Source organism: Mesoplodon densirostris, chromosome 8, assembly GCF_025265405.1.
Source record: "Mesoplodon densirostris isolate mMesDen1 chromosome 8, mMesDen1 primary haplotype, whole genome shotgun sequence".
Taxonomy (NCBI): domain Eukaryota; kingdom Metazoa; phylum Chordata; class Mammalia; order Artiodactyla; family Ziphiidae; genus Mesoplodon; species Mesoplodon densirostris.
Window position 1 is genome coordinate 69,617,072 of NC_082668.1, and position 27,512 is coordinate 69,644,583.

Genomic DNA, 27,512 nt, shown 5'->3' on the forward strand with positions numbered 1-27,512 from the left:
AATAATAACATTTATTGTCACTAAGCACATTATATATACTGTGTACTTTAAATTCTACAGTAATTCTATGCAGTAGATACTATACCAAGTATCATAAGCAGTGGGAGGAAATACATATGCACTGGCCACCCTGCCTTTAGGGATTGTACAGTTAAACTAAAAAACAATAGAAACACATCAAATGATTTAGGGTCCTTAGCAGATGAGGCATTCCAGAAGAGTACCTGTTTTCTGAGTAAGAGCCAGAGGCCAGATGTGTCTGAATTCGGCTTTTCTCTTGCTTTGAACAGAGTGGAAGGTCGGGAATCAGGTGCGTGAAGGAGGACTCATAATGGAAAGTGCTTTGTGGCCTGTAGTCAGTGCCAGGGTTCATGCAACTTCTTGCTCTTGGTAACTCAAATGTTGGCTCAGAAGTCATCTTGTTAGAGAAGCACCAGGCAGTGAACCTCTGAAAGAAAAAGAGGACTTGATTGAGGAAAACAAAGCAGATCTTGCAGGTATTGGGCAGATTTTGAACAAAGATGTATGAGTCAAAGTTGTAAAGGCTGTTGAGCATCCCTGGAAAACTAAAGAGCAGACTGGCTTTGCTTCCAGTTCCATTTCTTCCTAGAGTTTTAGAACTTCTGAAAGGCATGTGTGATTCTCTGGGGAGACAGTTGCTGGCAATCACTTTAGACGTGTGTTTGTATGCCAACGGGTTGTTTAACCTGTGATGGAACTTCTAAGTGTTCCTTTGGTGTGGGCATGAAGAAGGGTCTCTGAGAGTTGTGCACCGAGGTCCTTGCTAAGCCTGTTGCTTGAAACACTTCTAGAACTCTCTCTTCTTTAGGAATTGCTTTCAGGTCCTATGCTGTCTCTTTTAGAAGCTCTTCAGAGGTGGCAAATTCTGGATCTTGAAAATGGATTTAGTGATAGTCCAAATAACAGAAACATTCACCTATCCATCCACACCTTAGGTAAAATGAATAGAAATGGAAAAAGGCAGGGAAAGAATAAGAGAATATTTTATAAGCAGATTTATGTATTAGAAACAGTCAAAAATTATTTGGAACAGTTTGGGCTGGGAATTACAGATTTTAAAAAGAAATTGATAAAATGGATTTTCTTGATTGGTGTGTAAAGTGCTACTGAAGGTATTTCCAGAATAAGTTTCTTAGAAATTTTTGAGCAATGATGATGTGAATGAAACTGTATTTATCAGCTCTCAAGGTGATTTCATTAAGGCAGATTAACTTGGATTTGTAGGTTCTGGTCAGTTTGTAAAATTTCCAAAACAAAGCCCACATTTAGTATGTTACAGTCACACATGTAACCTCATTCTTTCTCCCTTTCTCTCCTTCCTACCCTCCTTCCTACCCACACGCTCGCCCACATACACACTGATCTGCTGCCCGCAGTGACAGCACGAGGGGATATTGGGGGACTTCAAGGCCAGCAGGACATGCTCTCCCCTGCCTGGTTGAGTTACGCTAACTGTTGGTCTGTTGGCAGGTCGGGTAGATCTCCTAGGGAGCAGGCAGTCCTGCGTGGTGCTCCCTGTTCCACGGAGTCCTGTTTAAGAAGCCCAGGTTCGCTCCCTTCTCTCTCTCTCACGTGTCGCCCAGCACTCTTTAGCTCCCTGTGTTTGTCTTTTTCACTCACTAGGGGAAGCTACATGACCCTCAACTCATGGGCATCATCCCAAGGATCGCACACGACATCTTTGACCATATCTATTCCATGGACGAAAACCTGGAGTTCCACATCAAGGTAAGTGCTGTTATTGAGTCCCAAGAGAAGAAACTGAGCCCCAAATCATGTTTCTTTGCTTTTCTCTTTTATGTATACATAGAAGATTTTATCTAATTTAAATGACATTCCTGTGATCAGCAGAACCATATTTATTAGTTAATGACTCAGGCTAATACTGAGGAAATACTGAGATAAATAAAAGCCCTTTTTAGGATGGAATCATCTTGGTAGTTGTCTGAATTCTACCCTTTACCCTGTGGATTTCTGTAGGTCTGACTGGCCTGTGTCCATGATTGGGTGAGGACAGCATTTCCCAAAGTGTGTTCCATGGAATACAATCCCTCATGTTATTACTCAGTGGGCTACAATGGAAAAGGCGTATGTGGTCAAATTAGCTGGGAAAATGCTTTGTTGAACAATGTTAAACTTAGCCCAAGCTTAAATATGCTAACGTGTACTGCAGTTCTGCAAAGTGGACATGTACTATATTACATTTCCTATCTCATTTGACTGTGGACATACTTTACCCTTCTTGGAGGATGACAGACTAGTATTTTGAGGAGCGCATTCTGAGAAATGTTAGGAAAGGGAATTCTTTTCCTCCTTGTTTTTGTTTTTCAAACCTATGTTCTGGCTTAAATTTGAATTGAAAGAGATTTCTACTCTCAACTATAGCTGTGAATTCATAACATTTGGTAGAAGGGGTATATTCAATGGAACGCCTTTGTTTGCAAGTGACTGAAAGCTACTTGTTTAAGCAAATAGAGGAAGTTGTTATAAGATACAGAATCTGACAGCAGGCATGGGGGCGGGGAGTTGTGGAGAAGTAAGAAATCCAGGCTCTGCTTTTCCTATTTTTTTTTAACTTAAAAAAAATTGCGATATAGTTCACATACCATAAATTTAACCTTTTTAAAGTGTACAGTTTGATGGTTTTTAGTATATTTTCAAAATTGTACAACCATGATCACTATTTACTTCCAGAACATTTTCATTACCCCCAAAAGAAACTCCATCTCCATTACAGTCCCCACGTTTCTTAATTTCTTTAATCCCCACCCTCTTGCTTAATTTCTTTCCCTTGTTCCAGACCATCTTTCTCTTTTCTGTATATGGGAAAGAGGGTGCATGGCAGCTTCTGCTCTACATTCCCTTATTTCCAATTCCTCATTCCCCTGGGGAGGGGCCCATTGGCCCAGCCTCCAGTAGGTACCCCCCGCCCCCAGCTCCGATGAGCTGTGTCCAGGATGCACGTGGCTGGTAGGGTCCCCGCCACAGTGACTGGGGACGGGGTTCACAGGAGGTGGAGGAGAAAGGGGCAGTTAGCAGACTTGGAGGTGAGCAGATCAACCAAGAGGCTGATCATCCTTGAAGGCTGGGACCCAAGTGCCTAGGCCCATCATTTTAGAGGTGAGAAACTAAAGTTCAAAGATATAGAGCCAGATGGCCAGAGTGACATGTCCTCGGCAGAGTTGAGATTTATTGATTTAATTAATTAATTTTTGGCTGCGCTGGGTCTCCGTTGCTGTGCGCGGGCTTTCTCTAGTTGTGGTGAGCGGGGCTACTCTTTGTTGCAGTGCGCGGGCTTCTCACTGCGGTGGCTTCTCTTGTTGCAGAGCACGGGCTCTAAGCGCACGGGCTTCAGTAGTTTTGGCTCGCGGGCTCTAGAGTGCAGGCTCAGTAGTTGTGGCACGTGGGCTGTGTTGCTCTGTGGCATGTGGGATCTTCCCGGACCAGGGCTTGAACCCGTGTCCCCTGCATTGGCAGGTGGATTCTTAACCACTGCGCCACCAGGGAAGCCCCAGAGTTGAGATTTAGATTCTTGATCTGACCAACCCCACGTGCAGTACCTGTTCCATTATATTAAATTTCCACCTTTACTTATTTCTGCTGTGTACCTTCCCCAAATTATATTTAAACAAGTCAGAAACTGTTTGCCCAATTATAAAGTACATCCAGCAAATCTTTTTCTTTACAGCTCCTTTTGTTGGCTGAAGCCAGCTTCTCCTCCTTGCTAGAGTTTTTTATATCTGAGGATACAGACACTTGTTGCTTTGATGGGATCAAGATTTAGGAGCTTAGTGCATCTTTAAGGCTGTTTGCATAGAAATACCTTAAACCACTATAGGGCTCTTATGGGATAATCCTGGAGTAAGATGTTAAACCAATTATTGCCCTCAATATAAGGTCTCATATTAGAATCTTATTAAGATAAAAATAGCCCCAGCATGAAGGGGAAGGAGAGGAGGAACAACACTCAACGTCTAGGGTTGAATTTTACAGTCCAGGTTCCTGTCCTGCATTTGTAGTTAGGCTGTCTTATTTCACAAATAATAATTGTAAATGAGCAAGTTAGTTATTGACTGCTTCTTATTTTGAACTGAGTAGTGACAGGCTTAATCAAGAAAAAGAGGCTTGATTAAGGCAATATTGAAAATCTGTTCCTTAAAGTGAGTCTCACAGAGGCTTTATTTATTTATACATCTTTATTGGATATAATTGATTTACAGTGTTGTGTTAGTTTCTGCTGTATAACAAAGTGAATCAGCTTTATGCATACATATATCCCCATATCCCCTCCCTCTTGAGCCTCCCTCCCACCCTCCCTATCCCATCCCTCTAGGTGGTCACAAAGCACCAAGCTAATCTCCCTGTGCTATGCAGCTGCTTCCCACCAGCTATCTATTTTACATTTGGTAGCGTACATATGTCAGTGTTACTCTCTCACTTCGTCCCAGCTTACCCTTTCCCCCACCCTTCCCCCTGCACCACACCCCCGCCCCCCTGCCGTGTTCTCAAGTCCATTCTCTATGTCTGCGTCTTTATTCCTGTCCTGCCCCTAGGTTCTTCATAACCATTTTTTTTAAGATTCCATATATATGTTAGCATACGGTATTTGTTTTTCTCTTTCTGACTTACTTCTCTCTGTATGACAGTCTCTAGGTCCATCCACCTCACTACAAATAACTCAATTTCATTTCTTTTTATGGCTGAGTAATATTCCGTTGTATATACGTGCCACATCTTCTTTATCCATTCATCTGTCGATGGACACTTAGGTTGCTTCCATGTCCTGGCTATTGTAAATAATGCTGCAATGAACACTGTGGTACATGACTCTTTGAATTATGGTTTTCTCAGGGTATATGCCCAGTAGTGGGATTGCTGGGTTATATGGTGGCTCTATTTGTAGTTTTTTAAGGAGCCTCCATACTGTTCTCCATAGTGGCTGTATCAATTTACATTCCCACCAACAGTGCAAAAGGGTTCCCTTTTCTTCACACCCTCTCCAGCATGTATTGTTTGTAGATTTTTTGATGATGGCCATTCTGACCGGTCTCACCGAGGTTTTAAATATTATTTCTGAACATGCTTTCTCCTAGTGCCAAACAATGCTTATTTATTTTTCTTCCATCTAGTTTTACAAAGTACTTGAGGTGATAAAAATAACAAAATTCAACCCCCCACCCCAAAGTAACCACTATCTGCTATGGTAAAAAGAAACTAATAAATCAGAATTCTCTTTCTACTTATATTAAATGGACAAGATTCTAACTGCCAGATTTCCTAATATCTAGTTCACAACCGGTCTTTGGATGTCATTAATTTTCTCTGTAACCTATGGAAATAAGGGCACAAGCTTAAGATCTCAAAGATAACAGGAAAGTCTTAATGAAGACCAGACAATTCTGAAATACATAGAATGGGTTGGAACCAGGGTTGAGTGGGCTGCAGAAGGGCTGGGTTAGAAATGTCTAAGGTTAGAGGCCAAGCAGACCCTAGGATTCCAGCCACAGGGAGAGGTTTCCAGAGCAGTAGGTCTTGCAAAGGTCAGGTAGTTGTATCTGTGACAGAGAGGGTCAGTGACAGGGCTGTTTGACAGGCATTCAAGGATGCAGAGGTTGTTAGGGAGAGGATGCTCAGCTACAGATTCCAGGGTTTGAAGCCAGGACCCCAGATCTCAGAGAAACGAGGTACCAGGATGTTCCAGGCTGAGACACGGACAAAAGATAATGCAACAGGGCTGAGCAGGGTTGGGACTAGTGCTGGGTTACGGAGTGTTCACCTTCCCCTGCTTCGAGGCAGGACTGGTCCAGAGCTGGGATGTAGGGGTGAGATTTCACAGGTAGAGTTACATCCCAACTTTACAACTACTTTTCAACTTTTAAAACACCTTTTTGGCTCAATCCTCTGTTTACATTTCAAAAAAAAAAAAACCCATGAACTTGAGGGAGAGGACAGTTGATCTGGTCTGCAGAAGGCAAGTGTAGACAGTACAGAATCATAGAGGGAATTTTTGATATCATCACGTCGAATGGCTTCATTTGACAGATGGGAACGTTGAGGTCTAGGGTCTTGGTTACTTGTGAATTAAATCTCCAAGATCACGTATCCAGTTAAAGTTGTTCTCAGATATCAGGCTGAGATAAGATAAGAATCACCTGGGGAGTTTAGAAGCGGATTCCTAAATCCTATTCTTGGAGATTCTGATTCAGGAGGATTGCAGTAGGGTTCAGGGCAATTTAAACAGACGCTATGGGAGATGCTGATATAGGCAGTGCTGGGACTGAAGTTTGAGAATAACTAATTGGAAGGCGTCCTTTCCCTCTCACAGTCTAGTTGTGTTTCATTAAATTGCGTTTTGTTCAAATCCTTCCTGGACTCCCCAAAGCTGGCCACTATCACCAGCTCTCTCCCTGTTACTGTTCTGTAGTTCCAAGCAAACTGCCCTTATCCCCCTCCCCACCTTCTTCATGTGAATGTTTGGAACATGCTCCCTCCCTGGTCTGAAGAGGCTGTTAATGTCATGCCTGCGGTGAGGTCTACTGATTTTTGACAGTTACTTGCAAAGGACATGTTCTGTTCTAGCTGTTGTCATACCTAGAAGTTTGCTTGGTGCTCATCTAAGGTGAAAAGGTAGAGTCTTCCTATAAGGCTGTCTAGCACAGGATGTAAATAACACCTGGCTGGAAGTGAAGGGAACTCTGATGTGGGTATGGAGAGTGGCCCATTGAGCAGGGACTTGTAGAGCAAGCTGACAAGCAGGAAGCAGGAGGCCAGGGGAGTGGGCTGGAGCTCTGCCCTCTAGACTCTGAATCTTCACTTTGTAGACCTCTTCTTACTCTTCGTGGCATAACAAAAAGCTTTTACAAGTTCTAATAATGATGTTTTTGAAGTACAGGGTGGCATTTCTGTTTCAAAATCAATTTGTTTTTAATCAGGTTTCCTATTTTGAAATCTACCTGGACAAAATCAGGGACTTACTCGATGGTGAGTAACCCGAATTCTTGTCTTTTATTTGTTCTGTAACTAAAGTCCAGAAAGGTTGGCATGATTTACAGCACTTCTGCTTAAGGAATTTATAGGGATGTTCTATTGCCTTCAGGCTATCTGCTTATTCTCAGCCAAAGCTTTAACTTGAGTCATTGCAAAGTGATTAGATTTACCTATCTTCTGTAACAATTTCTATTTTTTCTCCAATACAGGGTCTTTAACTTTTGTTTTCTTCTTTGCATGTCATCATCATGATCTCTGTAGTATCCAAGACAAACTTGGCCGTTCATGAAGATAAAAACAGAGTCCCGTACGTAAAGGTATGAGGAAAACTTGATTGATGATGCAATTGATTTCTCTCCAGTCACTGTCATAATTATTACATAAGATGCCCAGAATATTACCTAAAAAGTGCATATAGATATTTAATCACGTTCCTTATATTTAATATTCATCTGGTTAAAAAACCTGACTTTTAATTTCTTCAGTTATTTCTATGTAAGTATATCACAGATGTCAAATCACATGAGGTAAGAACTGGAGAACTGAACATTTATTATTCACATTTAAAGAGGCTTTGGCATTGAGTACATTTGTTCATACTTTGCACTTAGGAGAAACCTGTCATAGCATTATGTCTACAACTTCAGTATCTAATTAAAGTTGGTGGCTAGATTGAAAGGCAAAGCAAGATTTCATCCATTTCTTTTTCCGTCATTGGTTTCCTTCTTTATTTTCTGTCTCCACTGCTGATGAGTATGGATATGTACTTAAAATCTGGCATTTATTTTATGGTTTACTTCTGGGTTTCCTAGCGTTTGCTCAGACTTCTTTTTAATGTACACTGCAAAGCCTAGGTAAGGAGGAAAAGTTGTTGGGTCGACAGTGCAGCCTTCCTCTGGATTGACAGCTCTAGAAGAGAAGTGGGAAAATGTCTAGCTGTTTCAAAGTCATGTTGCTTTTCAGTTTTTCCATGACCAACCTGATCTGGCTGTCTTGCAGGGGTGCACCGAGCGGTTTGTGTCAAGCCCGGAGGAGGTCATGGACGTGATAGATGAAGGCAAAGCAAACCGCCACGTGGCTGTAACGAGTAAGCCTGGGGTGGTGTTTCCTCCCCTCTAACTTAGGACACAAACGTCTGCCAACCAACCAGGTTGGGTGGGGGTAATGAGGTCCAAATGGAATAATGCAGGGGAAGGCGGTTGTAAAGCAGTTTCTGGCACTCAAAACACAGGGGTGTAAGCAGTACCAGCGGGCCTGGGCAGGTCCTGGGAAACAGCGCCTCCTGCTGTCCAGGGGCCTGTTGGAAATGTCTGGTGACACTCACTGACTGGGCCCTGGTAACAGCCTAAGCCTGAACACTGGGGTAAACAACCAACCAACCAACTAAAGGGGGAAGAAAGTAAGCTTCTAAGTTCATTGTTTAAAAAAATCCAAACCAACAGATTCTATAGGCCAGTCATACGCATGGAAAGAAACCATGTTAGATTTCTGCCCTTTGTAAACAAGGAAAAGAAAGACATGGAGGAACGGGAGCTTGACTATAAACTTTGTGATGCCTTGTTGGTAACAAACATAGGTCAGCTGGTTTACCTTGCGATGTCTTCCTCGGCCCGTCTCAGGGAAGCAGGTCACATGGTGTTAGAGCAGCAGAGTTTCCATGAAAAGATGGGGGCTATCTGTCTTATTCAGATGAGATGTGCACAGATGAGAGTGAGTTCATGTGAAGAGGACTTGAAAGAATGAAGGATTTCTAACTTTTTTTTTTTAATACTTATTTATTTGGCTGTGCCGGGTCTTAGTTGCGGCAGGTGAGATCTTTTAGTTGCAGCATGCAGGCTCTCAGTTGCAGCACGCGGGATCTAGTTCCCTGACCAGGGATCGAATCCAGGCCTCCTGCATTGGGAGCACGGAGTCTTAGCCACTACCTACCAGGGAAGTCCCTGAAAGATTTCTAGCTTTGAAGAGAGAAAAATGTCTGGGGAGGGCATGTGGGCAATGCAGTGTTTCTTAACATATTTTTCATAATATCTTCAAGGTGCTGACATTAAGAAAGAGAGTCAGCTTGCTTTGTTTGATCTGAATGAGTAGACCACCCAGGATTGTTGAAGCTACATGGAGGCAGATTTTAACCTTTCACAAGAAGAACTCTAGTCCCTAATGCTGCCCCAAGTAAAACCTGCTACCTGGGGAGGTAGTGGGTTCCCCGCATGGTGTAGAAGAGATTCAAGCTTTGCTTGGTTGACTGGTGCTATGATCCTTTGATCCAGAACTGTAATTCTCAACTGTTTCCCTACCCCCACAAATGTATCAGATGATATTCATATACATGGCAAGTTTCATAGGTGAGCCTAGACCTGTATACAGTGTAGGTTAAACTCTACTTCTTTCTCTTCTGCTTATGTGCATATAGGAAAGAATGTAAGACTGATATTCTTATACTAATAGCATCTCTCATTTGTAAAGAAGTTTTTCACTGTTTCTTAAGTTATTGTTAGTTATGAATTATTCATGACATACCTGAAAGTCCATCTTGGGCCCCTGGTTCAGAACTGTTGGTCCAGAACATTACTATCTTTCTTATCATTCTGGTAAGTTTTTTTTTTATTTTGTTACATTATGCATAACATAAAATTTACCATTTTAACCACTTTTAAGTGTACAATTTAGTGGCATTAAGTATATTCACAATATTTGCAACCATCACCACTTCCTATTTCCAGAATTTTTTTTCCAGTATTTTTAATTATCCCAAAATGAAACTCCATATCCATTTAATAATAACCCTCCATACTCCCTCCTCCCAACCCCTGGTAACCACCACCCTACTTGCCGTCTCAGTGAATTTGACAACTCTAGGTACTTCATATAAGTGGAATGATACAAGTCCTTTTGTGATGTGCATGTTTCACTCAGCATAATGTCCTCAAGATTCATCCATGTAGCATGTGTCAGAATTTCCTTCCTTTTTAAGGCTGAATAATGTTCCATTGTATACATAGACCACATTTTGTTTTCCATTCATCCACAGATAGACATTGTGTTGCTTCTAACTTTTGGCTATTGTGAATGATGTTGCTATGAACATGGAGGTATTTATAAATATCTGTTCAAGTTCCTGCTTTCAGTTCTTTTGGGTAAATACCCAGAAGTAGAAGTAGAATTGCTGGATCATACGGTAATTCTCCTTTTAATTTTTTAAGGAACAGCCAGACTGTTTTCCATAGCAGGTGCACCATTTTATATTCCCACCAACAGTGTGCAAGAGTTTTAATTTCTCCATATCCTTGCCAACACTTCTTATTTTCTGGGTTTTTTTTTCTTTTTAATCATCATACTAATGGGTGTGAAGTGCTATCTCATTGAGATTTTGATTTGCATTTCCCTAATGATTAGTGATGTTTAGCATTTTTTCATATGCTTATTGGCCATTTGTGCATCTTCCTTGTAGAAGTGCTATTCAAGTCCTTGGCCCATTTTTTTAAAATTGGGTTGTTTGGCTTTTTGCTGTTGTTTATTTGTAGGAGTTCTTTATATATTCTGGATCTCAATCCCTTATCAGATATATGATGTACAAATATTTTCTATTCTGTGGGTTACCTTTTCACTGTTGATAGTGTCCTTTCACACACAAAAGTTTACATATATATATATATTTTTGTGTGTGTGTGTGTGTGTGTGTGTGTGTGTGTGTGTGTGTGTGGTACGCGGGCCTCTCACTGCTGTGGCCTCTCCCGTTTTGGCTATTCAGGGACCCTTGAGATTCATCTGAATTTTAGGATGGACTTTTCTATTTCTGCAAAAAACATCATTGTGATTTTGATAGAGATGACATTGAATCAGTTGGTAGTATGGACATCTTAATAATATTAAGTCTTTTAATCCAAGAACAAGGATTATTCTTCCATTTATTTGTGTATTCTTTAATTTCTTTTAGCAACATTTTATAGTTTTCAGTGTATGCCTCTCACTTCCTTGGTTAAGTTTATTCCTAAATATCTTATTCTTTTTGTTCTTATTTTAAATGGAATTGTTTTCTTAATTTCCTTTTTGGATTGTTCATTATTGTTATATATAATGCAACTGATTTTTTTTTTTTGCGGTACGCGGGCCTCTCACTGTTGTGGCCTCTCCTGTTGCGGAGCACAGGCTCCGGATGCGCAGGCTCAGTGGCCATGGCCCACGGGCCCAGCCGCTCCGCGGCATGTGGGACCTTCCCGGACCGGGGCACGAACCCGTGTCCCCTGCATCGGCAGGTGGACTCTCAACCACTGTGCCACCAGGGAAGCCCAATGCAACTGATTTTTATGTATTGCATTTGTATCCTGCAACTTTGCCAAATTCACTAGTTCCAACGTTTTTGTGGAATCTTTTAGGGTTTTTTCCCACATAATCTGGTTAGATAGTTTTGAGAAATAATTGCTAGTGGGGTTGAGTAAAACAGTCACTGGGGTCTCTGCCTGCCTGGTGAGCAAAGACCAGGGTCCAAGAAGATTTTTATTTTTGGCGCTTGGTCCTAATGAAGCATATTTCATCTTTGAGACCTTCTCTGTGCCTAGCATGGGTTATAGAAGAAATGTATGTCTTAATCCTTCCTTAAGAAAGTCATAATTCTTCCTGATCAGTCTTATCACTGATAAGGCAAGGCTTACACACATGAAGAAGATGGAATACATCAGGTACTAGTCAAAATGATAAAGGCTGAGGGACTTAAAATGAGGCAGGGGAGGAAGACTTGAGCTCTTCAAGGAGAGAGGTAGGCTGGATTGGCGTGTTGGAGGATGGCGGCTTCAGGCAGAGCTCGAGACTCTGTTGTCTTAAACCACTGACCACGATTTTTAGATTAATTTCTTTGCCACGTGAAAATATTTTAAATCTTTCATTTCTAGAGTGAGCATTGTTTTGCAGGAGAAGAGGTCTCAGGTAATTTTTTAAATTGAGTGGACTTAGAAAAAAAGGAACTATTAGGCATGATTTGTTGTGTTTTTTATTGCGATGCTTGCAACCTAAATTTATATGTTCATTGTAGAGCAGTAAACTGTTTTCCTTTTCAGACATGAATGAACACAGCTCTAGAAGTCACAGTATCTTCCTGATTAATATTAAACAAGAGAATGTAGAGACTGAAAAAAAACTCAGTGGGAAGCTTTATCTGGTTGATTTGGCTGGGAGCGAAAAGGTAATTGGTTCTTTATTTGTATTATCCACAGTTTCCCCGTTATTTGCTTCAGTGTGCAATGGGATAATTTTTATGTCTTTCTATTCCCTGATTTTAAAGAGCTTTTAAAGTTTCTGATGTTGTGCTAAGGTGTTATTAAATTTAACCTTCATTTCTCTGCTCTTTCTTTTCTGGTCCTGAAGTCCCCTACTCATGTCACAGGAGGTGTTTTGAATGCCAACCTGATTTATGCCTAATAGACCCTGATGATGACATGAGGCAAGTGTTGGTGTGAACTTAGCCTGGCAAAGGCAGCGGCACAAATGCTGGAGGGACGTGAACTTCTGAGAACAGGAAAGATCTCTGTGTTTTGACAGATTCAAATAGGCCAGGGAGGGGCTCTGACGCTGGAATGTGGCAGGCCTGCCTCTGCAGGTTTGTTTGCTGATAGAAGATCTGGAAAGTGGGGCTCTCCCTGCCTTCCCGGCTTCTCTCTGCAGGAGGCGTGAACTGACCGTGTTCTGTGTGGGCAGCCTCACTCCATTCAGTCTACGAGGTCTGGAGCCAGTGTTTTAGCCACAAGCCCTGACCCTTCTCTGATTTTGTGAGGGTTTTCTTTTGGCATCTGTACCCTGTCTATGCTCTCCCAGGCACTGGCTGAGGCCATACTCCAGACTGAATAGGCTTCCCAGAAACTCCCCTCTGCCCTCCCAGCCTCACTTCCATAGCACCACCAGAGGCTCCTGCTGCCAGACCCCGGATGGGGGCACTGCCCACCTCGGACGACGTCACAGAGCAAGTCTCTGTGCACAATACCATGTGGCCTCCCTCATCTCTGATGTCGTGCTGACTGTCCCCATCAGGGCCGGCCCTGAAGCTCAGTCAGTCTCCCAAACTGTGTCATTGATCCCCACTTACTGCTTCCACCACTGAGTTGCTGGACGCCAAGTTATGGCCACTAGCATCCATGTGATTAATGGCTACTTGGATTGTCCTCCTGTCCGCGTTTGTCCAGCCTTGAGCAGATCACATGTATCCTCCTAGTTGGCAGTCAAAAATTGAACTGGTCCAGGCTTGGACCACAGATGCCCACCAGAATGGGAGTAGAGAGCAACACTGCTCACTTCTAGACCGGCCATTAGCAACTAGCATCTGCTTTGCTGCCGCACCTGTTGTATGGGTCCAGACAAAGCTCCCAGTGACCCCTTCCCTCTTCCCAAGCTTGCCCCCTTTCCCTTTAGAGCACAGAGATGAGTACTTAAGGCCTAAATGCAGCTGAAAAGTGCTTAATGCAGGCAGTTGAGAGTGGAGGCCTGCACAGCGTCAGTGGTTATTACTTATGATATTTATGAGGCATTTTAAAGTTGTGGTCCTGCACGTCATTTCCTGTGCTAACATCCGTTTTCCTTGCCCTGGATGTGTCCGCATGAATGTAGCAGTGTGGTCTAGTAGAACAGAGCTCTGGGTCTTAGTCCTGTCTTTCTTAAATGGTGTTCCTCCCTTGGGTGGGCAATTTGACATCCCCGGAGCTCAAAATTTTCTTGTCTGTAAAAGGAAGCTGATTGTACTTGTCTCGCATATTTCATGGAGCTAAGATGCTCAAGTGTGAAAGCACCTTAAACAACACCTTGTGAATAGACTGTTACTATTAATACTTGTGACACAGCAGCTCTGTGATTTCTTCATCTGTGAGCAGGGGACCCACACATGATTTCCAGAGAAATCTTTGAATTTTTCTTTGGAAAAAACCTCCCCTTGGACATGCATTCATCTCTATTATCGGGAGTTTCTCCTTTATACAGAATTGAAATCCATCTTCGCACAGTTTAAAATCATTTCCCTGCTTTTCTTTCTTTCTTCAGAGCGCAGCCACTCCCCGCCGTGTCGTTTGTCCAGTCAGCAGAGCTATGAATCATGTTGAGTTCCCTTTTCTCTAGCATCTGTGAACTGCTTTCTACCTAGAGCAAATGCTGTAAATAGGAAATTACCAGTAGTAACACAGCCGAGGAGGAATGGTGCATGGTCCCTCTAACTGCAGAGGAAAAAAGACAAATTCACTATGTAATATACATTTTCTTGCCTTACATGCCTTGTCGAGTATTTTTCCTCTTAGATGATTGTTCCTTTTTTTTTCTTGCTATGGGAATAAGTAGGGAAGGAGCAGAGAGTCCGGATAACCATCCCTGCCACTTCTTGTCCTTTGCTTGAAGTTGGAGCTTGTAATCTACACTTTCCCAATAGTGCATTCATTGTGGCTGGAACCGTGTTTTCTCTTAATGCTTCCTGGGCATGGAGACTGTGGTTCAGTCTTGCAGGACCCCAGCCTTTCTGTAGTGACAGCACTTTTGGAGCCTGGTGTCCCTGGACAAATGTCCCCTGGGAAGCATCCTCAGCTCTACACTTGAGGCATCTCAGCTGTTCCCCCTAAAACCTAGTTGAGAGGAAAATGACAACAAGAGAGAACAAATCCCCAGCCTCAGGCACAAGGGAAGGTTTTATCACCGTGATTCTTACTTACTTTTATTTTCCCCTGCATTCTAGGAGGATTCACATCAGTCCCTTCCTCCCCGCTTGCCCTCCTGTGAATTGGAATTTTCTCCTCTGTGCTTTTGCTGTCCTGTGCAGCTCACTGTTTTCTCTTCTCTCTGGTAGGTCAGTAAAACTGGTGCTGAGGGAGCTGTTCTCGACGAAGCTAAAAATATCAATAAGTCTTTGTCTGCTCTTGGAAACGTGATCTCTGCCTTGGCAGAAGGGACGGTAAGTGACCCTGTCCCCATCTATTAAATGATATTATGAGAAGTCACCTTTTGGGCTCGTGTACTCTCTTTGCCACACACCCCAGAGATTCATTTGTTTTTGTTCAGAAAGGGACAGGGGGAATCCTGGCTGTGGACGCCCTGCTTGCTAGGAAATCTAGCCCATTAAAATGTGTGAATGGTGATGCTAATTTCGTATGACCCGGGTGGTCCCAGAATGGGCATTCCAAACTTTGGCAAGATCCAAAGACCAGGCAACAGATTTTTATTTCACATGTTTCTAAGCCCAGTTCCCATCACTAACTTGCTTGCCTCTGTATTTTCTCTTTGAATGGGCTGTAACAGCCAATGTTTTTTTCTTTTCCTAAACAGAAAACACACGTGCCATACCGGGACAGCAAGATGACTCGGATTCTTCAGGACTCTCTGGGTGGGAACTGTAGAACCACCATCGTTATTTGCTGTTCTCCCTCGGTATTCAATGAAGCTGAGACCAAGTCAACGCTAATGTTTGGACAAAGGTGGGCGTGGCCTCTCGTAACCTACGCTCTGAGCTGGGTCTTAGGTGTTAGGAGTGAGTGGCGAGGGGCTAGGGTCAGAGAGGGAACAGAGCGAGGAAGCAAGCAGCCTGTTAGTAAATTGCATCTAGCAGGTGACCTGTAAACTTGAGGCATCATTTATTGAGGCCAAAGGAACAATTATGTTTTAAAATAATGGGTAGGAATATGCTTATCAAAGGTATGATGCTGAAAAAAACAACTCAAGCTTATTATAGATGTGATTGTTGGTTATTCAGTGGAGTGTTACTTTTGTTCGTCATGGAATTAAGTCTCTCAGGTTCACAGGATTTCAAGTGTATATAACTCGACTGGTAACTACCAGTCTTAGTAGTATGATTAGTGGTACCACTACTACCAGTAATTACTTCAATATTTGGGATCCACTGCAAATTTGCTGATCGAATAACTGAAACGTAGGTGATTGTAGAATAGTTGCATAAATATAAAAGGGTGGGGAGAAGAAATACTGATACTCACCCTGGGGGTAGGAGATGCAGCATGTATGTTGAGGAAAGGGGAGGATGGCAACCCTCTTCTCACCTTCAAAAATGTCCAAAGGGGCTTCCCTGGTGGCGCAGTGGTTGAGAGTCCGCCTGCCGATGCAGGGGACATGGGTTCGTGCCCTGGTCCGGGAAGATCCCACATGCTGCGGAGCGGCGTGAGCCATGACCGCTGAACCTGCGCGTCCGGAGCCTGTGCTCCACAACGGGAGAGGCCACAGCAGTGAGAGGCCCGCGTACCGCAAAAAAATAAAAATAAAAAATAAAAAAATGTCCGAAGGAGATTTCCTAGATGTCTGAGAATTTTACTAGGTAGGCAGCAAGGACAGTCAGTAATCCTACCACAACCTTCGTGGGTATGGGTTAGCTCATCCCTTCCTTTCTTGATCTTCAGTAATGGCCTGTCAGTTTCAGGTGTTGAGCCCCATCCTCCCTGCATGGCTGCCTCAGGTGCTAGTTCCCAGAGTGCTGGGGTGTTGTGGCTTGGGGCAATCTGAGCATCTTCCATGCTCAATGGGCTGAGCCTGAACCTGAGGTTGGGAGTCGTGGATTCTACTGCTGTCATTCCCTTCAAACAACTGTGTGATCTTTAGACAAGTTACCAGTTCTCTGCGGGCTCCAGCTGCCTTTTGCACGGAGCACTCCCTCTGCCTTCCTCCTGGGAGTGTGTTGTGTGGTTATGCCTGAGAAATCGTTTAAGATGCCTAGCGAAAGGCCAGATGGTGGTCGGCATTCTGAATGGGAGATTGTTACAGCTTGTTTAAACTTCATTAAACCCCAGTCATTTCCTGAACCCTCAACAGAACATAGAATTACCCAGTCATGGCACCTGTGGGATGTCTAAATAAATAATAATTACACTGAACGGTCGTAGAACTAATATATCTTTTAAATTGGATTTGTGTCCTTTACTTCCTCTCAGATCACTTCCTTGATTAGCACAATGCTTAGGTCAATGGATTGCAGTAGGATAACACCTACTTTTTCTTAAGGGTACCGAATACCTATAAACCTGTATCTGTTTATGGGAAACATAGAGTACCGTGGTGATCATCCTGCTTGCCCCATCTCTCCTGGTTTCTTAAACTTGAGCTTTAACAGTTTCCTCTGAAGACATGTTTGAGGAAACCAGCACTGAATGCGTTTATAAAGGGAACATCTCTGAAAAAAAATTCTCATCCACAAAGCAAAGATAATCTGAATCTTTGCAAGCCAGAGTCTTCCTGGGGCATGGGCTTTGTCTCAAGGCTGCTGCTCTTGGTAGGCATTTGCAGCTGTCTATAGGAAGAGTTTTAGGTATAAGTCTGAACGATGATTATCTTTCTTCTGATCTCAGTGAAGCCATCATCAGTATCATCATTATCATCAGCACTTTTTTAAAGGAACTAGTGTGTGCCAGGCATGTCAAAATCCTTATAGAAATTATATCAGGTAGGCATCTCTCCCCTTTGTGCAGAGGATGAAATTGAGGCTTTGGCTCCAAGCCATTAGGTCCTGCCCCTGAGACCACACAGCCAGTAAATAACTAAATGTGCGGGATGTTATAGGACCGAGACTATATCATTTGACCCACAGCCTCTTCCATGTGGGCTGCTTGATCAGGGACCTTGATGAGCACAGCCCTCTGGGGTCAGTTACTCCAGCTTTGAAGCTAAGCTCTGCTTCTCACCCATTTTTTTCTCTCATTTCCTTCTCTTGGAGCCTGAATCTCCTTGCCTATAGGAAGAAATATAATAACACCTACTTCTGATAATTATTGGGAGGATTAAATGAGTTGCTTCAGTTTTTACGTAGCACAAGGGCTGGCACAGAATAAGGTGTCCAGTGATTGCAAGTCCCCCCTTTCCTCCATCTTTCAACAGGCTTGAGAAGTCATGGCCATGCATGGGACTGGACTGAACGTGACATAATGTACAAGGATATGGGTGTAATATAAGGATCAGGACTGAATGAAGTAGGAGTAGAATTAAATTTCTGGAATGAATGATTAAAGAAATGCTGCTGAAGAAAACCTAAATAGACATTTCTCCAAAGAAGATAAACAGATGGCCAACAAACACATGAAAGGATGCTCAACATCACTAATCATTAGAGAAATGCAAATCAAAACTACAGTGAGGTATCACCTCACACCAGTCAGAATGGCCATCATCAAAAATCTACAAACAATAAATGCTGGAGAGGGTGTAGAGAAAGGGAACCCTCTTGCACTGTTGGTGGGAATGTAAATTGATACAGCCACTATAGAGAGAACAGTGTGGAGGTTCCTTAAAAAACTAAAAATAGAACTACCATACGACCCAGCAATCCCATTATTGGGCATATATCCTGAGAAAACCGTAATTCCAAGAGTCATGTACCACAATGTTCATTGCAACACTGTTTACAATAGCCAGGACATGGAAGCAACCTAAGTGTCTATCGACAGATGAATGGATCAAAAGGATGTGACACGTATATACAATAAAAGAAACGAAACTGAGTTATTTGTAGTGAGGTGGATGGACCTAGAATCCGTCATACAGACTGAAGTAAGTCAGAAAGAGAAAAATAAATACTGTATTTATGGTATCTATATATAGATATATGGAATCTAAAAAAAAAAAAAAAAGGTTCTGATGAACCTAGGGGCAGCACAGGAATAAAGATGCAGATGTAGAGAATGGACTTGAGGACACAGGGAGGGGGAAGGGTAAGCTGGGACAAAGTGAGAGAGTAGCATGGACATATACACTACCAAATGTAAAATAGATAGCTAGTGGGAAGCAGCTGCGTGGCACAGGGAGATCAGCTCGGTGCTTTGTGTCTACCTAGAAGGGTGGGATAGGGAGGGTGGGAGGGAGACGCAAGAGGAAGTGGATATGGGGATATATGTATACATATAGCTGATTCACTTTGTTATACAGCAGAAACTAACACAACATTGTAAAGCAGTTATACTCCAATAAAGATGTTAAAAAAAATAAAAAGTAAAAAGACCCTTAGTATGCATATTAAAAAAAAAAGAAATCCTGCTGATAATTTAGGATTCCAGGAAATAAATAGTATGTCAACTATATTTTCAAATGAAATAGTTTGGTCTATAATCTTTAGTCAGAGTCATCTGGGTACTAGGCTCCATGAGGACAAGGACTAGTTTATTACCAGCCTCAGTTGTCCCAACAAGCACCTAGGACAACTAGGACACCGTAGGTGGTCAACAGACAAATGTTATCAAGATGAATGAACAGAGGAACCTAATGCTTATTATGTAGGAATCCCTAGAACATTAGAGCGGGTGCTGAACTATGACGCCATTATGTCCAGAAATTTGGTTGGGTTTCGATCTGGTTTGTTTTCCTGCCCTTAATTAGAAATGTGTGAAATTTTGTTCCCTTTCCTCCATCTTCGAGTTATTTAATGGGTTCTCCAAAGACATCTAACTTCTCTGTGGAGCCAGTACCCGCTTTATTGTTAACTTCACACATTGAACCCAGTGACACGCAGACATGAGTCTGAACATCAGATTAGACATGGTATCTGATAGCTAATGAGATTAAGCAGTATGAACTCAGAAGAGACTGCCGGGAGTCTCCCAAATTCAGTATGTCGAGTGTTCATGATATTCTTGTTGCAGGGGTGGCCAAACCTAAGGGCAGCATGAAGTTACTTAGTTCTTGCCACATGGTTCTTTCAAGGACACGAAGAAAGTCCATGTTTGTTGCTAGGCTATACTGTATTGATGTTCTGAATAAAACAGTAGTAGGTCCTTTGATGCAGTAGAAACATGACAGAGTATATAGATGCCTGAGGGCAGCAGAGAGTCAAAAAGCCGTCCTCTGTCAGGAAGCTGAACACTTCCTGCTTTAAGGGATGGGGACTCAAATTAGAGCACTTTCACTAATTTTTCTTTTTCATCTGGCTCCCAGAGTTTCATTTTTTAGTCTTTAATTACTCTTCCGAAGTACTTTTTTTTTTTTAATAAATTTATTTATTTATTTATTTATTTTTATTTGCGTCGGGTCTTCGTTTCTGTGCGAGGGCTTTCTCTAGTTGCGGCGAGTGGGGGCCACTCTTCATTGTGGTGCGCAGGGCCTCTCACTATCGCGGCCTCTCTTGTTGCGGAGCACAGGCTCCAGATGCACAGGCTCAGTAGTTGTGGCTCACGGGCCCAGTTGCTCCGCGGCATGTGGGATCTTCCCAGACCAGGGCTCGAACCCGTGTCTCCTGCATTGGCAGGCAGATTCTCAACCACTGCGCCACCAGGGAAGCCCCTTTTTTTTTCTTTTAAAGGAAGTGCTGTCAGGCATACTGAAACCTTTGGAGGAAAGGTAATGCGTTCTTTTTTTTTTTAATCTTAATAAATTTATTTATTTATTTATTTAATTGGTGCATGGGGTCTTCATTTCTGCGCTCAGGCTTTCTCTAGTTGTAGTGAGCAGGGGCTACTCTTTGTTGTGGTGCGCGGCCTTCTCATTGCAGTGGTGTCTCTTGATACGGAACACGGGCTCTAGGCACGTGGGCTTCAGTAGTTGTGGCGCACGGGCTCAGTAGTTGTGGCTCGCGGGCTCTAGAGCACAGGCTCAGTAGTCGTGGTGCACGGGCTTAGTTGCTCCGTGGCATGTGGGATCTTCCCGGACCAGGGCTTGAACCTGTATCCCCTGCATTGGCAGGTGGATTCTTAACCACTGTGCCCAGGGAAGTCCCCAAAGTACTTTTATAGCACTATTCAAAAAGGTTATTTTTAAGTTTTATTTTTATTTATTTTATTATTTTTTTTTTTTTTGCGGTATGCGGGCCTCTCACTGTTGTGGCCTCCCCCGTTGCGGAGCACAGGCTCCGGACGCGCAGGCTCCGGACGCGCAGGCCCAGCGGCCATGGCTCACGGGCCCAGCCGCTCCGCGGCATATGGGATCCTCCCAGACCGGGGCACGAACCCGTATCCCCTGCATCGGCAGGCGGACTCTCAACCACTTGCGCCACCAGGGAGGCCCAAGTTTTAGAAGTGTGAAAAGCACCCAGTTATCAATTATCAAATCACCCAATCATGGAAGCCTATTTAATGTACCTTGATTTGTTATGGTAATGAGGGAAAGGTGGGTCCCCAGGGGGCAGACCAATCAGTTTAGAAAAAGCCTGAATCAGCACATTGTTGACACCAAGAATTTGATTGATCCAGCATGAATAATTTAAAGGCTTTATTTATATGTTAAATGTGAAAGGAGAATGGATAGTTTAGGAAAAGTAATATTCTTTTTTCTTTTTCCAATATGCACTTTTTGATAAAAAAATGGTGCCAGTCACGCTTGGTTTAAAGGCAACTGGATTAGGCAGAGCCTGAGTGGTGTGTGTGCAAAATGCATGTCCCCAGAGCATAAGAACAAGTTCCCTGCGGGACTAGAGCAAGCACTTTGGCCAAGGGAGATGCTTGGCTGCAGGTTTGACATAGGATGGAGAAAGAATCAAATCACCCCCTGTTGGAGGGCTTGTTGCCAAACACCAGTAGGGTTAATTTTTGCTCTTGGAGGAGGAAACGCTGTGGATGACAGGTAGTTTAACCAGATGCCAAACCTTTATCCAAGCTAGTCATTTCTTCTTTTTTTGCGGTACGCGGGCCTCTCACTGCTGTGGCCTCTCCCGTTGCGGAGCACAGGCTCCGGACATGCAGGCCCAGCGGCCATGGCTCATGGGCCCAGCCACTCTGTGGCATGTAGGATCTTCCTGGACCGGGGCACGAACCCGTATCCCCTGCATCGGCAGGCGGACTCTCAACCACTGCGCCACCAGGGAAGCCCCCAAAGCTGGTCATTTCTTAATGTTTCTCCGGAGATTAAAATTTTTCAAAAGACAACATTGAAAGCTTTTAATTCCTCCTTCCCTACATCCCCGACTCATGGGCAGGGAAATGGCCTTACCGGGAAATGGGAAGGTGCTTTGCAGCAGTCATGTGTCCAGAAGAAGGTTAGGTGTTTTATATGGGAACTAGGACCCAGAGCAGATAGAAGGTGTGATCGTTTTATGACCAGCCTGTAGTAGCCAATTATTTAATCAAACACTAACCTAGGTGTTGCTCTGAAATTTTTTTGTGGATGTGGTTACCATCTACCATCAGTTGACTTTAAGTAAAACACATTATCCTCCATAATACGGGTGAGCCTCATCCAATCAGATGAAGGCGTTAAGAGCAAAAACTGAGGTTTTCTGGAGAAGAAACTGCCGCAAGACTATAGCATCGATTTCTGCCTGAGTTTCCAGTGAGCCAATTTCAATAGATGATAGATAGATAGATAGATATCCTCTCTGATATATGATATCAGATATATAAGATCTCTCTCTCTCTCTCTCTCTCTCTCTCCCTCCCTCTCCCTCCCTCCCCCTCTCCCTCTCCCTCTCTCTCCCTCTCTCTCCCTCCCTCCCTCCCTCCCCTGTTGGTTCTGTTCCTCTGGAGAACCCTGACTGATAGAGAGGGATGCTGGGCTACCCTCTTCCACCCCACAATGAGAGGATCTCAGTCTCTTTATCTCCCTCTCACGCACACCATTCACCATGTGGAATCATACATTACAGATTTATTCTATGCATCGAAGGTGTGGGTTTATCTAGAGCTCCTTGTTCAAATACCACTACTATCCTGGAGAGGGAAAGAAAATGCTGAAAACAAGAGATAGGAAGGTACCAAGAACAAACATCTTCCTGGCTGTTCCAGGGGAGGCCGAGGTAATTTGAAGAAACTCCAACAGTATGTAGTTTCTCTATCATTTAGAACTGATCTTGGCCAGAAAGTACAAATATAGGCAATTATTCAGGAAATAGGTGGGGATGGGATTTAACAGGACATAGAGTGATGTGAACCAGTGGTTCTACGACTTCCCCTCTTCAACAAGGGTTTGATTCAAGTGCCAAATAATGGTGACATCACATATGGGGGCTTAATGCAGGTGGTAGAAATGCACATGATCAGTAATCTTGGAAGCCTGGGCATGTGGTTCTGAACAAGTAAATTGCGAGTTCAGTGACAGAGTAACTGAGAGGTGCTGAGGAGGACATAACAGAACACGCGGGGACAGAGGGGTGGAGTCTTCCTCTTTCCACCCTTCAGTGGAATATGTCAGTGTATCCTTTTCTGACGTAACTGTCTTTGTACGGAGATCTAGGTGGAATATGTACTGTGGCCTCTGCTCTCTGTCTGCTATGCTTGGCCTGCCTTCTCCAAAAATGGTTAACATTCGTTAGCTTTGAGATCTTTTAAAAACCGGATCCTGGTTCCCTCCCTATGGGGAGAAGAGATATTATATCTGGTGCAGGCCTAGATCATATTATTTAAGTGGTGCTTAACTCTCTAAAGAAAGCTGAAGCAAAGAAAAACTGCAAAACAAAAAAACTGATCATTGTACCTTTAAGATTTGGCTCATTCCTGCTAAGTAGGTCTTGCTATTAAGTTGTAAACCTAATATTAATTAAGGTTCTTCCCCTAACTAGCCTTTGGTTAGGATTTTGCTCAGTGTCTGCTATGGTCATAGCTTGTGGAACAGGCATTTATTTCTGTATACAGCTTAGGGGATCTGGTTGAAAAACCAAACTGAGGATCTTTGAAAGTGAAGACCCAAGATACTTTTGTGCTCCCTTGTGAGTGATGAGGTCACACTGGATCAATCATATGTTAGCAGAGTGAGATTGACCCATAAAGATGATGAATGAGCAGTAAGTTCATGGCTATGGTAAGGCTCCCATGGATTACTGGGGTTTTTTCCTGTATCAAGGAGGTGATGTCCCAAAACTATAGGGCTGGGTGGTATTGCTATATAGCTTCAGCTAGAAAAAATGATAAAACCTGCCTTAAGAGCATTTCTTAATTTCTGCTATCCCATCAATTTTATGTTTCCTTGTTAGCTACCTGAAATTCTTTTGCAAACCAGGCTGAGCAGGAAATGCTCATGGGTCCTGGCACTGTGTCCTGAGTGCCCAGGATCCGTGTTTATTCACTGTGTTTGAACAGAGGGTCCAGATGTAACACTGCTTAGTGTGATTGACAGCTAGCACGTATGTGGAAAATACCAAAATAAAAGAGCAAAGAGTATGAGAGCTGGAAGACACTTGGACATGCTCTACAGTGCACAAGGCAAAAACAAAACAAAACAAAACAAAACTCATCAGACCACTAGCTAATCCACACTGGCGGCAAAATTAGATAGAACCTAATCATTAGGCCCTTTTACTCTGTAGATTTTCCTAAAGTTCATGGTAAGAAGCAAAAAGAGATTATAGATGTTCATCATTCTTTTATTCTAGGTCTCTTGTAGGAACAAGGGACCAAGACACTCTTTATTTCCATTTTGCAAGGTTGGTTTCAACCTCCTAGATAGGAGAATATTTGTTCTATTAAAAAGAAATAAATCCAGGCACAGAAGTTCAGTATCTCTCTTAGTAACTCTTGTTTCTTCCACAATCTAGAAATTCTTGTATCTGACTTGATTTCTTTCCACATCAGTTTATTTTTCTTAACTTATTTTTGGTGAATATAACATACATATAGTAAAATACATTTAAGTATGCAACTCAGTAAAAATTTAAATATACATGTATATTCACATGTAACCACCACCTGGCATCTTAGAAGCCTCTCTTTGAACCTTCCCAGTTGGTACCCAACTCTCATGGGTAAGTGTCATCCTAACTTCTGTCAACTTAGATTACTGTTTGCTGTCTTTGAACTTGATACAAATAAAAACATGCAGTATTATTTTGTATCTGGCTTCTTTTATGCAACATTGTATCTTTGAAGTACACTACATTGTTAGGTGTAGGAGTAGTTTAGTTTTCATAGTTATATAATATTTTGTTGTATGAATATAGCATGTATGTATCCATTCTACTGTTGATGGTTATTTGGATTGTTTTCATCTTGCGGCTATTATAAATGAAGTTGCTATGACATTGGTTGTCATGTCTTTAGGTGAACGTATGTCCTCATTTCTGTCGGTTATATACCTATGAGTGGAATTGCTAGCTCATAGGATATAAGATATTTAGTTTTAATAGATAGTACCAAAAAGTTTTCTAAAATGATTGGAATAGCTTATACTCCCTCTAGTAGCAATTGAGTATTATAGTCACTGCACATCCTCATCAACACTTGGTATTATCAGTTTAACAATTTTTAACCATCCTATTGGGTGTGTAAAAGTATCTTACTGTCATTTTATTTTGCATTTCCCTGAAGGCTAATGTTGTTTGGCACCCTTTGTGGGTGGTATTTATTGGCACTTCTTTTGTGAAGTTCCTACTCAGATCTTTGCCCAGTGTTTGCACCAGTTGTCTGCTTTTTTCTGATTGATTTATAGGGATTATTCTGGATAAGTCCTTTGGCAGATATATGGATTGTTTATATCTTCTCTCACTTTGCAGCTTATGTTTTAATTCTTTTAATGGTGACTTTTAATGAAGAGAGGGTTTTAAATTTTTATGAAGTCAAATTTATCTTTTCTTTCTATTCTATTTAAGAAATTAATTTTTGCCTACCCCAAGGTCTTAAAGATACTCTCTTTTCTTCTAGCAGCTTTATTATTTTACCTTTCACACTTATGCATGTGATTCATCTGAAATAGAATTTTTTATATGTTATTGGGGGAGTTGATAAAGATCGTCACCTCCACCCCGGCCCCAGCACCGTGTACTGAAAGGAGCATCCCTTCCCTCTGTGCTATATGTGCACCTTTGTTGTAAATCAAATGGCTACATAGCTGAGCGTCTGTTTCTGGATAATCTATTCTGTTTCTATTCTAAAGTTTCTGGACTATTTAATCAGTTTTAATTACTGTGGCTTTATAATGTGTTGATATTCCATCCTCCAGCTTTGTCCTTCAAAACTGTCTTTGCTATTCTTGGCCCTCTTTATTTTTATTATAAATCTTAGAATCAGGTTGTCAATTTCTACAGACACATGCAAAACTCCTGAGATTTTATTTCAGATTGTTTTAAATCTGTAGAACACTTTTGGGATAATTAATCTCTCTCCCAATCAGTGTTAGCTGATTTCTTCATGTTCTACCTTTAGCGGATGGAGAGGCATGATGTTTTTGCCTCATTGGGGACTGAATGGAGTCTGTCTAGGACAGCAGGAGCCATGGTTTCCCCCCATTGTTCTCAGTTCCAAATGGATTTGGGTTGTATATCTTCCATCTGCTCCTCTGGATTGTTTCTGTACCATCTCTGCTCTGCTCTGTGCCCTGGGACAATGACCAGTCTGGACAGCTACAATGGGCTCCCTTGCCTCTGGCTTCCAGTTAGTTTCCACCATGGGGAAGGAACATGGGCACGCAGTCATAAGGAGAGAAGAGAGTGAGGTCAGTGTATTAATTTCTTGACTCCTTCCCTGAAGGGTCACTTTGGGTTGGCTGTGTTCTTAGACCAAAGGCTGTTACACCTTCTACTGGGAAGCCTTCTTCTTTTTTATAAGGGTTAAAAATTTTTTTTAATTTGTACTCTTTTTTAAAAATTGAAGTATAGTTGATGTACAATATTATATAATTACAGGTGTACAATACAGTGATTCACAATTTTTAAAGGTTATACTCCATTTATAGTTATTATAAAATATGAACTATATTCCCTGTGCTATACAATATATCCTTGTAGCATATTTATTTTATGCATTGTGGTTTGTACCTCTTAATCCCCTACCCCTATCTTGCCCCTCCCCACTTCCCTCTCCCCACTGGTAACCACTAGTTCATCCTCTGTATCTGTGAGTACGGACAACCTTCTTCTTATAGCTCCCTCCCTCTGGGACCCCTTTAGCCTAAGGGTGGTAATGGCACCCCCATCACTAATGTGGGGTACCCATTATGCCTTGTTATTTCCCATCACCCATCCCATACCTTTGTTAAGCTCTTCCCAATTTGAGTAGACTATCTCTTGCCAGGACTCAGATTACTACAGAAGTGGGAGAAAAAGAATTTTCTCAACAACTTAAAAGAACTTTGAGAATGAGGTTCAGCTATACGAGGGATAACCTTGTTGGATCTGCTCACAAAATTGGACTTCTGGCTAAACCTGCCTGAGTATAGCATAAAGGCTCTACTCTTCTCTTTCTAGTATCACTGGAAATCAAGAGACTCTTTATGATGTATAAAGTAAGATTAGTAGCCTTGGACTTCCCTGATGGTGCAGTGGTTAAGAATCCGCCCGCCAATGCAGGGGACACAGGTTTGAGCCCTGGTCCGGGAAGATCCCACATGCTGCGGAGCAACTAAGCCCATGCACCACAACTACTGAACCTGCGCTCTAGATCCCGCAAGCCACAACTACTGAAGCTGCGTGCCACAACTACTGAAGCCCGCACACCTGGAGCCCATGCTCCACAACAAGAGAAGCCACCGCAGTGAGAAGCCTGCGCACCACAACAAAGAGCAGCCCCTGCCTGCCACAACTAGAGAAAGCCCGTGTGCAGCAACAGACCCAACGCAGAAATAAAGGAAGAGAGAGAGGGAGGGAGGGAGGGAGGGAGGAAGGAAGGAAGGAAGGAAGGAAGAAAGAAATGTTAAAAAAAAAAGAT

The 27,512-nt window shown here is 42.6% G+C and overlaps 1 protein-coding gene across 1 annotated transcript in view; it reads left to right on the top strand.

The window, feature by feature from the left end:
* Positions 1-27,512, top strand: part of KIF5C (kinesin family member 5C) — a 168,798-nt gene that overhangs the window by 69,602 nt on the left and 71,684 nt on the right. The window contains exons 4-10 of the mRNA XM_060106261.1: positions 1,645-1,749; positions 6,954-7,002; positions 7,270-7,325; positions 8,008-8,095; positions 12,060-12,184; positions 14,816-14,920; positions 15,292-15,440. Coding sequence (XP_059962244.1) covers positions 1,645-1,749; positions 6,954-7,002; positions 7,270-7,325; positions 8,008-8,095; positions 12,060-12,184; positions 14,816-14,920; positions 15,292-15,440 — 677 coding nt within the window. The remainder of the gene's footprint in view (positions 1-1,644; positions 1,750-6,953; positions 7,003-7,269; positions 7,326-8,007; positions 8,096-12,059; positions 12,185-14,815; positions 14,921-15,291; positions 15,441-27,512) is intronic.